Raw genomic sequence first — 13,689 nt, 5'->3', positions numbered from 1 at the left:
TGTTACCTCCTTTGGAGCCCAGCCTCTGGCCTCTGCACCACCCACAAGGGGGTGCATCATTTATCCATCTGGGCCCCTTGGATTTGAAGGGCTATCCAGGGTTGACTCAATCCCAGGCCCAGGCCCTGCTCAGGCTGGGGACAGAGGAGGGTTGAGACAGTTGCTGTCTCATGCCACTGAGGGGTGGCATGTCCCGAGGCCAACCATGTCCCTGGGCCTGTCTGAACTTGTTAACTCCAGGGAGAAGATGTTCTCTGAGGGTGACAGCTGAGGGGTCCCTGTCAGCTCCCATCAGTGTGAGCCCTCCCTCTCCACCCTGCCTCTCATCCCATCTTTCAGGTCTCCACTGTGCTGTCATCTCTTCCAAGAAGCCTCCCCTGATTGCCCAAACTAAACTTAGCGCCTCATCCTGGCCCCTTAGTGTGGTGTGGTCCCCTCAAGAGCCATTGACAGGAGCTGGGCAAGGTCAGGGAGCACCAGGCTGGCGCCTCTTAAAGGAGCCGTCATCTCCGGCCCTGCCTCTGTAGGATCAGCCTTTGCCAGCCATGTGGTTCCTGCTTGTTCCCCAACATTCCCTGAACTATGCTCAGCTCAGGTCCTGGGGACAGGGGGCGAGGCACACAAGGTCCCTGCCCGCCAAGAACTCACAACCCTCAACAGCCACAGATCCTCTACAGGACGAAGCCCCTGCTCATCACCATGGTGCCCAGCACCCCACATCATCTGGCCTCTGCACCCTGCTCCAGCCTCACCCCCAGGACCAACTCCCCACCCAGAGCTGCAAACACACAACAGGTTTGCCCTACCCATTCAGACCTCTGAGCCTTTGCACATGCTGTGCCTCCTGCCTGAGATGCCCTTTCCCCTACTCAGACTTTACAACTTGGTCTATTTATCACCTCTTCTAGGAAGCACCCTCCACCTGCAGGCAGAACTAGCCGCCCCACCCTCCCTACACCCCAAGCCCCCCATGCACCACCTTCCGTTACATCCTATCAGCCTCTTCATGGACATCAATGGATATGGTGTCTCTCCCTCACTAGGGGGTGGGGTGGGGGGTGTCTAATTCACCTCTGTGTCCCCAACACAGTGCAGGGTACACAGTGGGCAACAGTACATGTTTGCTAAGGAACAAACGACTGGAAAACACGTGGTCACAATCCAGTCTTATAAAACAGGCAAGAACAAGCCTTGGAATGTCATCAGGCTGTTTCTTAGTGCCCTGTCTCCCTCTCCAGTCAGACCGAGGGCTCATAGAGAGCAGGATCTTGTCTTCATTGTAATGGTAGCAATTTATTGCCCACCCTCTCCACCCTCACCATGCTGGGCTTGGCGCCAAGCACTTGGCAAGTGCTTAGGTGTTTGCAACAGGAAGGACTGAATGCAGAGAGGTAAGCGCTCAGGGGATGGATGGAAGGACACTGGAAGTGCTGACATCCAGGACATTGCAGAACTGACCCACCCGGGAAGCTGCCACCACCTGAGGCTCTGGGAGCTCACTCTGTAACTGCAATCCAGGGGGCAGAAATAGGAGTCAAGATGCCACAGCTGCTGCTACCACCACACAAAGCCCTCTCAACCCCCACAGAGCTGGAGAATGGGAAGCACGCTGTTGCAGAAAGGCTCCTCCTCTGTGACCTCACTTGCCACCAGAAAAAATCACCAGAAGGGCAGAGGATGGCCTCTGCCCACTTTTACTTTCCCAGTCTCAAGCAAGAACATCTGATGGGAAGCACTTAGCTGCAAAGGCTGCAGCTGAAAAATAGTCCTGAGCATGTTTAGGAAGTTTATTACTGTTTTCCTTAGAGTTTTTCTGGGAAGGGCTGCTAAGTTTTATCAAGTGTTTTCTCTAGCATCTATTGAGATGAGCATCTGGCTTTCTCCTTTGATTTACTAATTTTAATGAATGGAGCATATAAGGGGGCATCTCCTGCGGGTGGGGGAGGGAAGGTCTCTCTCTGAGGTGATGTTTGTGATGAGACCAGGTATCCTTGGTCACAAATGTCAGAATCTCTGCCTTGAGAGCAGAGAATAGCCAGCAGCAGAAGCACTTTTCAGAGTTAACGGAACAGTGGAAACTTAAGGAACTACCCCTAGGGTGACTTTATTGCTGGGAGGAGACGTGCAACGGGAAAGACCAGGTAAAGACCCTGATGCCCCCTTTTATTACAGGACTTGAAAGGCACTAGTGAGCGGTTTCCATGTCATGAACAGCCACTGAAACCTCACAAGCACGGTAATGAACCTGCATCATTACCAATCCCGTTTTACAGACGAGGACACCGAGGCTCAAAGAGCCAGGGTCCCCCAGCAGAGCAAGGGCAAGGCAGCTGGGGCTGACTCCCAAGCCGGGCACTCCCGGGCACGACCACCAGGTGGGGGTGAGCGCCCAGGGACGGAGCGGTCGGGAGGCTGGGGGGCGCTGCCCGCCGTCTGTCCCTCCCTCCCGCCATGGGTCCCGCCCGCCGGAGGAGGCGCGTCCTGGGGCCCCGCGCGCGGTCCGCGCACACCGGAGCCGGAGCCGAGGCGGGCGCGCAGAGCCGGGCGCGCACTGCCTGATCGCAAGGGCGTCGGTGCCCTTGACCATGGCGGCGGTGGCCGCGCTCCTGCTGGGCCTGGCGCTCCTGGCGCCGCGGGCGGCCGGCGCGGGCATGGGCGCGTGTTACGACGGCGCGGGGCGCCCGCAGCGCTGCCTGCCCGTGTTCGAGAACGCGGCGTTCGGCCGGCTAGCCGAGGCCTCCCACACGTGCGGCCGCCCGCCCGAGGACTTCTGCCCGCACGTGGGCGCTCAGGGAGCGGGGACGCAGTGCCAGCGCTGCGACGCCGCCGACCCCGATCGCCACCACAACGCCTCCTACCTCACCGACTTCCACAGCCAGGACGACAGCACCTGGTGGCAGAGCCCGTCCATGGCCTTCGGGGTGCAGTACCCCACCTCGGTCAACATCACTCTCAACCTGGGTAAGCGCGGGCTCAGGGCACCGCCATCACCTCGTCCCCTGTGCCCACCATCGGGGACTCGAGGCTGCGCGCCCTGGGTTAGCTGTGGGATCCAGATATGGGGGGGGCCTCAGGAAAGGGATCTGTGCCCCCCACTATCTGGAAGGATAGACTGATGGGTGTCTCTTGGGGCTGGGAGGGGTGGGAAGCCTCCTGGGAGCCCTTTACAGAGAGTGGATCTGGGTGCGAGGACCATGCCCTGTAATGATTGTCCATCCTAGACCCAGAGCTGTTGTGGGCAAAGAAGGGAGGTGACCCACTAGGGGGTGAACTAGTCGGCTCTCTGGGGCAGGGGCTCCTAATCTTGGGGCATCTGGTTGACTTCTGGGGTTCAGTGAATCCCTGAGGCTGTGTGCCGTCCCTGGGAGTGATCTTGGGGATAGAGCCAGCGTGTTCATCACCGGGAAGGCTGCCCTCAGGGCAGGAGCCAAGTTTCACCCGGCTGTTGGGTAACTGGACCGGATGGCATGGCCTCTCTGTTGTGCCCAAGCCTCCCTCCACCCAACCCCATGCCAAGGTACAAGAGCCCTTAGGTCCCCGGGAATCACAATCCTGAGTCTGGACCCAGCACTTCACTCCTGGCACCTCCCCCATTTCAGGGAATGGGAATAACCACCTCCCCCCGACCCCCGGCTCCGTAGCCCTTTCAGGGAGGGAGTGTTTCCATTGGTCCACACTCCCTTATCTGTGGGTTCAAAATCTCCCAAAGCTCTGAAAACTCAAAGTATTTTTTAAAAAATATTTATTTATTTATTTATTTGGCTGCGGTGAGTCTTAGCTGTGGCACAAGGGCTCTTAGTTGAGGCATGCATGCGGGATCTAGTTCCCTGACCAGGGATCGAACCCAGGCCCCCTGCCCTGGGAGCATGGAGTCTTAACCGCTGGACCAGTGGGGAAGCCCCTCAAAGTATTTTTATAACTCATTTCGGCTGCTAAACCTGACCTGAGGCTACCTATAGACCTTGTTGATCCTCGAGTGAATAGTCATACATTCTGTTCCTGAGATGTTTGAACATGGCTGTTAGCCCCAGACCCAGCTGGAGGTGTTAACACAATCCATGGCATAAGGACTGCATCATCTCTCTAAAGTCTGAAGAGTTCTGAATTCTAAACTACATCCGGAGCCAAACAGTTTTGATAAGGAATTATGGGAATGTATCCCTATTTTTCAGATGAGAAAATTGAGGTTCAGAGAGGTTAAGTCTTTTGCCCAAAGACACACAGCTGCTAAATCATACTGACATCCGTGTGTATCCAAGATCAGAGCATAAACTCCTTGACATGAATTCCACCCATCGGTGGAGTCGGCTCTTCCTAGCTCTGGGTGACAGTGCCTTGGGGAGGGCTGGGGAATGGCACTGAAGTGGTAGGGGGGACACCGAGCCTTCTCAGAAGATCAGGCTGGTACCCACCGCCACCCCAAGAAGCTCGGTTGCTCTGAGGCCTTGTTACCACCCATTGACCTGTCGGGCTCTCCAGGTGGGGCTTGTCGATGGGATGGGACGGATGGGATGGGACAGGGTCTCTACCCAGACGTGCGACAGGAAACCAGTGGGGGGAGAGAGGTTGGGGGAGCTGGCTGGACTGGCCTGGCAGGACCCCAAGGCCACAGGGGAAGGAATCTGGGATAGGATAGGGTCTGTGGGAGACAGTCTGTTCCATGACAGTGGACGCAGGATTGGCTGATGTGTTGCTTGTGTGGGTGGAACCCGGGGCAGACGAGGGGCTCAGGCCAGGCACAGATGAGGCGGGAGCGGGCGGGAGAGGGTCTACGTGTTTTGATTTGGGGCAGTTCCCGTTTACACTTGGTGTGTGCCAGGCCCTGCGCCACACACACACACACACACACACACACACACACACACACACACACACCATTGTTCTTCCCGTCGTGTTGTGCAGCACCAGGCACGTGGGAGGGGCTCTGGAAGGGTCTGCACAGTGAATGAATAAGGGAGGGACAATGTCACCTCCTCTGTCCTGTGCCCCGGGCCCAGCTCAGGGCTCTCTTTTGCCTGCCCCAGGCCACCGAAGAGGCTTTGCACTCAGGCCCAGCACAGCCACTCACTGGGCAAACACCACCCCCTCCCCGTGCCCCGGTTTCCTCCCTGTCAGATGGGGTGAGAGTTGCCACTTCTCGGGCAGCGTGCAGGTCCTGTGAGCTCAGGTCGGCCAAGTGCTTACAGGAACTGGGACAGTCCTTGTGTGTGACCAACAGGACTCTGCTGAGAGCGGCTCAGGCTGAGGTTCCCCTTGGGGTGGCCTCTTCCAAAGGGATTGAGAAATGTTCGCCCACCTGGCTCCCAAAAGACATCCTGACCCTGGTCCCATTTATGCAGGAGGGGTTCTGGGGACCCACAGCAGCCCCAGACGTGGCCCACGTTTGGTTCCATTCAAATTTGGTTTTCTCCACTCTGAGCCACAGATTGCATAATATCAGGGGAAGAAGAGGTCTGGGATCTCAGGGTATTCCCAGTGGGGGCCTGATGGATCCTCAGTCAAGGTGGGCAGGGAAGGCTCTCCTAGCCCTCAGGCCACCTCTGCTGGCTCTGCCCCCTCTCTCCTTGACCTCGTTGGAGGGAGGAGTGGGCAGCGGCTCTGGCCCCGGTCTCCTGGAGGGAGTGGGGTGAGGGCGGGGGAGGGACAGGCGGCCGGTCAGCCCTGGATGGAGGTCGCTGCTTTCCCAGCCCCCTGCGAGCTCGCAGACATCTGTTCCAAATCCACGAGTCCTGTCGCTAAGCTGAGGCTTCCTGTCTGGGATGAAAGGCAGCAGCGGGGTCTGGTGGCTCCCAGCCCTCCACGGAGGCCATGGGAGGTGAGCAGGCTGGAGCCTAGTAGTGGGTGTGTGGGAGGTGGACGGTCATCAGGGGTAACACAGTATTCAGGGGGCCCTCACCACGTGCTAGGGACCCCACTAAGTCAGCACCCCATCCCAGCACCGTTTGTTCCTTTTCTTTGGCCACGCCGTGCGGCACGTGGAATCTTAGTTCCCCAACCAGGGATTGAACCCGTGTCCCCTGCGTTGGGAGCGTGGAGTCTTAACCACTGGGCCGCCAGGGAAGTCCCCGTTTGTTCTTTTATAGACAGGGAAACTGAGGCTCTGAGGATGAAATCAGCGCCTAGGGTCCCACCGCAGACCCTGGGACCCTCCATGCAGCGCGCTGCATTTGGGGATGATAAACGTCCAGGTTATGCCCATCGGAGCCTCAGCTTTTGGCTGGGCTCAGGGGAGTCTCCCTTCTTGCTTGTACACTTTCTTGGATTCCTGAGAACCTACTGGAAAGACCCTTAAGTCCCTGAGCAGGTGAGTTCTGAGCCCCTGAGCGAGGGGAAGGTTTCAGGAGGAATGGTGGGTGGGCTCCTGCCCCCCGCCCTCCAGCCTCAGATCCCGTCTGGGGGCCGCCCGTGTGCAGGTCCAGTTCCCCTGCATCCGTTCAGCATCTGCTCCATCTTCATGGAGCCAGAAGACAAGCTGGGCCCTGGGAACGATGTGGATGACGATTTATGCTCAGGGGACACACCCGGGGTGAGCGGGCCTCTCGGAGATCTGAAGGGTGGTGGGAGTTGACAAAAGAGTGGAGGGCATTCCAGGTCAAGGGGAGCCAGGAGGCCGCTCTGTGTGTTCTTGGACCTGCACGGCCTGGATGGCCAGAGCGGAGGGGACAAGAGGACAGCGGGGCCTGGCCCAGTGGGAGCTGGACGTCAGAAGGACCTGCCGGCCCCTGTGGAGCCCGACGCCGGCTGGGTCTCCTGAGCTTTGGCTCCACTGCGTCTTCCTGTCGAGTGGGTGGCCGTGTTTGCATTGGACGAGGCCAGTGCCGGGGCGCCAAGTCCTCCTTCCTTCTCCCTGGGGGTTCTGGCTGGAATGCTGGGCCCCAGTCAGGTCAGGGGTCAAGGCAGCAGCCCTGATTAGCCTCTACCACAGAAGCAGCCCCCCATGGCCGTGGGCCCAGCTGGTCCTGACTGCCTCGCCCCCCTCTGGGCTCAGGATGGACCCAGCAGTTGCAGGAGTGGGAAGTCCCAAAGCCCAGAAAGGATGCAGGCAGCCTCCAGATCTCGCCTCCCTCCGCTCCCACTCTGGCTGCACCAGCTGCCCTTCAGCAGGGCTGAGGATGGGCCGAGACTGCCTCTCTCCTCCTGGTCTTTGCCTTTGCTGTTGCATCTGCCCGGCATAACTTCCTGTTCCCGCCTTCTCCTGGATAACCCGTATCTCATTCATAAACAAAACAGCCTGGTGCCTACTGCGTGCCAGTCCCTGTACCAAGCCCTGGGGATGCAACAGCGGACAAGCCACTATCTGCCCCACTAGGCTTTGAGGTCACCTCCTGCAGGAAACCCTCAGCCCCCAGGATTGGGCGGAGAGCCTGCCTGCGTGTTCTTGCAGCCCCTCACCCTTCCCCTGTCACAGTCTAGATCATGAGCGTGAGGTTTTGGTTTGTCTGTGTCCGTCACCGGCTCCAGGATACAGAGGGGATGCCTGTTTTCACAGCTGCACCCCAGCGCCCAGCGCAGGGCCCCCTGCACAGTGGTGCTGTTGGTTGGGTGGATGGATGGAATGACAGCATTTAGTCGTGCATGTGCCGGGGACTGTTGTAAGTGCTTTGCAGGCGTTTACTCATGAAATCCTTTTATTGTGATGGCCATTTTGCAAATGGGGAAATGGAGTCACTGTGTTCAAGATACCTGCCCATTTCACTGGAGGGAGGTTAGGTATTTTGCCCAAGGCAACAGAGCTGCTAAGCAGTGGAGCGGGGATGTGAACCCCAGCACATCATGGCTACACTGTATTTCCTCCCTGGAAACAAGGAATGAGTGGATGAATGCATGAATGAATAACTCCCCAGCCTTCCAGATACATCCCAGACTCCTAAGCTGTGGTCCCACCCTTCCTCCTGGCCCTGCCCCGCACCTGGGCACCCCAGGGCTCCAGCCGCTTCACCCGCCTCCCTTCCCCTGCTCTCTCTCATCTCCCCACCAACCCTGCCACCAGCTGTGCCCTCTCCCCATCTCATCCCCTGGCTTTGCCTGTTGGGATCATGGTCGTCGTTTGGGGCTCCACCTGCACCTCCAGCCCAGTCTCCCACCTGAGCCCTTGACCAGGTCATTCAAGCATCCTCCTGAAAGTCGACCCTTGAATGTCACACAAGGGCCCCAAACTTAGGGTCCAAAAGTAAAGGTGCACCGTGTAAACCATATTCATAGCAGCATTATTCACAATAACTGAAGAATGCAAGCAACCCAAGTGTCCACTGATGAATGAATAAGCAAAATGTGGCATACAAAGCCATACAATGGAATATTTTTCAGCCTTAAAAAGGAAGGAGATTCTGACACATGCTGCTACGTGGATGAACCTCGAAGACATTATGCTCAGTGAAATAAGCCAGACACAGAAGGACAAACACTCTATGATTCCACTCATATGAGTCCCTAAACGAGTCACATTCATAGAGACAGAAAGTAGAATGAATGGTGGTTGCCAGGGACTGGGGGAGGAAAGAATGGGAAGTTCGTGTTTAATGGGTGTGGAGTTTCAGTTTGGGAAGATGAAAAAGTTCTGAAGATGGATGGTGGCCACGGCTGCACAACAGTGTGAATGTGCTTAATACCAGTGATCCATATGCTTAGAAATGATTAAGATGGTAAATTTTATGTTATATATATATTTAAAACTAAAAAGTAAAGGCATCCTTCTTCCTTCCCCCTCGTCGCTCCATGCACCAAAGCAAGGAACTCAGGAATCCGCTGCAATTCTTCCCTCCTCATCCTTTGACTTCAGCATTCGCCAGATCACTAGATCACTGTCTGGAATGTTCCTTGTCTTTGCCTTCCTCTCCATCATTCCCACTCAGCCCCTCATCTGTTCCCTGATTTATTGCGATGGTCTTAAATGCCCTGACACCTCTCTTTGCAGACTTGTAGTTTGTACATTTCGGTCATGGCTCCATTCAGACTGGACCTCAGAATCCTTCTTAACACAAAGCCCTAGGCAATAATCAATCAGACGAAATCTGTTCACTCTCCCCAGGTTAGACAATAGGCTTGACAATCTTGATCCATATTTGGGGTTTAGACTCTTGGCCCAAAGGTGAGGGAACTGTCGTGGGCCTAGCTCTGATTCAGCCAGGCTCTCATGGTGTCTGGCACTGTGGTCACAGGGATTCCCCAGCTCTTCACAGGGATTCAGCGAGCCCCAAATTGCCAAGAGCTAGGGTGGGAGAGGAAGACGAGAACAGTGGATGGCCAGATGCTAGGGCGGAGGAGCCCTGCTGAGATGCCTCCTGCAGGCTGGGAGCGGCTCTCCCCACCTGGTTCTCATGCCCACGGTGGGCAGGGCAGCCTCGGCCACGCACTTCCGCTCAGCTCCCCACCCTGTCCCCTCCAGCCCCATCCCCAGGCCACTGCTCCCCAGATGGCTCCAATTAAAGGGCTTTGTTTTGTTTCCCTTTTTCCAAAATAAGCCTCTCCTTCGTAGCTCATTCTGCTCCGTCAGTGCCGGATGTGGGCCAGCCTGCTTTTATGACCGCCCTGGTGTCATTCCTGTCGGGCTTTATGTCCCAGCTGGCTGGAGAGGACATTGCTTGGTGCTCCTGGTGCTGGCTTGGGCAACCTCTGCAGTTTTCATGGGCACTGGCACCTCCTTCCTGGGCAGCCCTTTCTCTCTGAGCATTGAATGGAGGGGTGGCTGGTTCGGCAACTTGGGGGCAGACAAGCCTGTAGTTGAGTAGAGACTTGGCTGTTTTCTACGTGACCTTGTGCGAGACCCTTTCTCCTGCCTGAACCTCGGGTTCCTTGTTAGTAAGATGTGCACGGTTATGGAACTGTTTGGGGGGGGTCTCTGAGATAGAGCGTACATAGAGCACTTAACAAGGTGCCTGGCACATAGTAGGTGCTCACTAAATGCTGGCTGTTGTTAAACAGACTCATTCGGGGGTCGTGATTGGCAGAACACTGGGACAGCCTCAGTCATGTTGTCAGGCCTGCCTGTCTCAACTTGTTCACTGGATTATAACCTCCTTGAAGGTACAAATCATGCTTCATCTGGCAAGCATTTATGGAGCACCTACTGTGTACCAGGCACTGTGCTCAGCTCTAAGGATTCACTGCCCCGTCCCAAGGAGGGCACAGACTAGTGGGAGGGATGAGCAGGTCTTTACAGAACAGGGTGAAGAGGCTCAGGGCAGCTGGGGAGCACCAGTGACGCACCCTAACCCACAGCTCCAGGGATGAGTAGCTATCAGGGAAGGCGGGAGAAAGGTGTTCGACGCAGGACTCAGGCTGGGGCATTTGATCAGTCTGCTAAACCAGTGGGATGAGCAGGGATGCACAGGAGCCAGCCAGGTGAGGAGCGGAGGGAACAGCGTTCCAGGCAGAGGGAACAGCATATTGGGTGGCTGGGAGTTGAGATCCATGTGGCCCCAAGCAGTGTCGCTCCGCAGTTAACAGGTGGGGAAGACGTTTTGGCCCAGCTTTTTTGATGGGAGCACAGCTGTCTCAATCACCCTGAAGCCTCATAGGCCCCTGGAGCTTGCAAGGGTCTGGGTTGAGGCTGCAAATTTAATTCTTGTCACTGTTTAGATCTCAGGGCCAGTTCCTTCCCCAGCCTTCGGGTTGCCTTTGGCAGAAACCTTTTCATCGCAAAGCAGGGATTAAGTTGCTTTCTTAGCCCTTCTAATTAACTCTTGTAACAGAAAGTCCCTGCCGCGCCTCTGTGATGTTCCTGCATCTTCTCTCACCTCCTGGCTTGGCAAGGAAAGGGAAAAGCCGCGATGTTTCCTAGTGTGTGATGTTGTTCATTTGCATGAAATCCCGGTGGCTGCCTTTTTCCAATCACGCTTCTAGCTGCCAGCTACCTTTTAAGTGGCTCCAAGCTCCCCTCCTGAGAGGTGTCTGGCTGCTAGATGTTTATAGAGGAACCTGGGCCTGTGGACCCACGGCGACCTGCACACAGCATCCTTTCGTGAACGCACACCCGGGGCAAGTCCTCACCTGGTTCCGAGGTCTGACGCCTGCTCAGAACAGAAGCGGCCGCTTCAGACACTGGCTCCGTTGGCGACACATGCTTTCTTTTAAGGGACTTGGAGTGACAGTGCCAGGCTGTGCTGCAATGTAACTTTGAAAAACATCTTAAAACAGAACATGGCAAGGCGGTTGCTTTTTAAATTTTTTTTTTAATTTGTGTTTTCTCCAGTTTTTAAATTAGAACAAACTTTGTGAGAAAAAATTGGGAATATGTAGAACACTTGAAAAGGGAAGAAAAGTCACTGAGTCCTCTGCCCTGAGGACAGTCATGCTTATGCGTTCGATGTCTTTCTTTTCTGCTTGTTCTTTAGGGATTTTTAAATATCATCTGATGATTCTAAACGTAAGATCGTTTGTCTTTTTTTCATTCAACATTTTCACTTTCCCATGTACTGTAAACTCATTGTCAACTGTCTCAGTGGTTTCAATCATCCTGTGAGTTTTTGCCCTACAATTTATTGAATCTTTATGGTTCCAGTTTTTTCCCTATTATAAAAAAATTCCTTGATGAACTTCTTGATTTAGGTTCCATGTCTTGTTTGAATTCCCAGAAGTGGGATTTTTTTTTTTTTTTCACCAAAGGCCAGGAACATTTTTATGGCCCTTCATCTGTGTCACCACACTGCATTCCCAAGGGGCCAATATGTATACTTTTGCCCCAGCTTTTTCTTTTATTGTGGTAAAATACACATAACATAAAATTTATTACCTTAACCATTTTTAAGTGTACAGTTCACTGGTATTAAGTATATTCACATTGTTGTATTATTGTTGTATATTCACCACCATCCACCCACAGAATTTTTTCATCTTCCTAAACTGAAACTCTGTCCCCATTAAATACTATTGCTCTCTCCCCTCACCCACCATTCTACTTTCTGTCTCTATAAATTCGACTCCTCTAGGGGCTCCATATAAGTGGAATCATATAGTATTTGTCTTTTGATGACTGGCTTAATTTGCTTCACATAATGTCCTCAGGGTTCATCCATGTTGTAACATGTGTCAGAATTTCCTTACTTTTTAAGGCTGAATACTATTTCACTGGGTGGATGGACCACATTTTGTTTTTTAATTAATTTATTTTTGGCTGCATTGGGTCTTCGTTGCTGCGCGCGGGCTTTCTTTAGTTGTGGCGAGCGGGGGCTACTCTTCGTTGCGGTGCACGGGCTTCTCATTGGGGTGGCTTCTCTTTGTTGCGGAACACGGGGTCTAAGTGCGCAGGCTTCAGTAGTTGTGGCACGAGGGCTCAGTAGTTGTGGTTCACGGGCTCTAGAGCGTGGGCTCTAGAGTGCAGGCTCAGTAGTTGTGGCACATGGGCTTAGTTGCTCCGCGGCATGTGGGATCTTCCTGGACCAGGGCTCAAACCTGTGTCCCCTGCATTGGCAGGCGGATTCCTAACCACTGCACCACCAGGGAAGTCCTTGGACCACATTTTGTTTATTCATCATCTGTTGATGGACACATGGGTTGCTTCTACATCTTGGCTATTGTGTGTAATGCTGCTATGAACATGTGTGTCCAAATATTTCTTCAAGACCCTGCTTTCAATACTCTGGGGTCTATACTCAGTAGTGGAATTGCTGGATCATATGGTAAGTCTATTTTTAATTTTTTGTGGAACCGCCAAACAGTTTTCCAAAGCAAATGCACCATTTTACACTCCTACTAACAGTGCACAAGGGTTCCAACTTTTCCACATCCTCACCAATGCTTGTTATTGTTATCTGATTTTTTTAAATATTTATTTTTATTTATTTATTTATGTTGGCTGTGCCGTGTCTTAGTTGCGGCACGCATGTGGGATCTAGTTCCTCGACCACGGATTGAACCCGAGTCCCCTGCATTGGGAGCGTGGAGTCTTAACCACTGGACCACCAGGGAAGTCCGTGTTATCTGGTTTTTAAAAAAATAATAGCCATCCTAATGGATGTGAGAACCAATTTTTAAAAACGTATGTAACGGCTTTATGGAGATATAATTTACTGTACAATTCACCCAATTCAAGCATACAATTCAGTGATTTTTAGTATTATTCATAGAATTGTCTACCCATCACCACAATTCATTTTTGAACATTTTTGTCACCTCCAAAGAAACCCTGTGCCCGTTAGCAGTCACCTCCCCCTGCCAAGTATTCACCCAACACCCCAGGCCCTGAAAACCACTAACCTACTTTCTGTCTTTCTGGATTTGCCTATTCAGGACATTTAATATAGGTGAAATCATACATTATATAGTCTTTGGGATTAGCTTCTTTTATTTATCACAATATTTTCAAGGTTTATCCACATTGTAGCATGTGTCAGTACTTTATTCCTTTTTTCTTGCCAAATAATATTCCTTTGTATGATATACCACATTTTATTTATTCATTTATCTGTTGACGAACATTTGAATTGTTTCCATTCTTTGGATTTTATGAGTACTGCTGCTCTGAACATTGGTGTATAAGTTTTTGTGAGGACATGTGTTTTCATTTTGCTTGGGTACATGCCTAGGAGTGAGATTGCTGAGTCATGTGGTAACTCTATGTTTCACATTTTGAGAAACCACCAGACTGCTTTGCAAAGCAACTGCACCATTTTACATCTTCACCAGCTGTGTACGAGGCTTCCGGTTTCTCCACCTCCTTGCCAACACTTATTTTTGTCTGTCTCTTTTATT

The 13,689-nt window shown here is 53.3% G+C and overlaps 1 protein-coding gene across 3 annotated transcripts in view; it reads left to right on the top strand.

Annotated features, from left to right (window-relative positions):
• The first annotated feature begins 2,522 nt into the window (after positions 1-2,522).
• LAMC3 (laminin subunit gamma 3) overlaps positions 2,523-13,689 on the top strand; it is a 61,311-nt gene continuing 50,144 nt past the window's right edge. For all 3 annotated transcript variants that reach the window (XM_082468094.1, XM_082468093.1, XM_082468095.1), the window contains exon 1: positions 2,523-2,961. In XM_082468094.1, coding sequence (XP_082324220.1) covers positions 2,586-2,961 — 376 coding nt within the window. In that variant the 5' untranslated portion in view covers positions 2,523-2,585. The remainder of the gene's footprint in view (positions 2,962-13,689) is intronic.

This window comes from Balaenoptera physalus (genome assembly GCF_965194825.1).
Source record: "Balaenoptera physalus genome assembly, chromosome: 7".
Classification (NCBI taxonomy): Eukaryota; Metazoa; Chordata; class Mammalia; order Artiodactyla; family Balaenopteridae; genus Balaenoptera; species Balaenoptera physalus.
This window is presented reverse-complemented; position numbering and strand designations above follow the sequence as displayed.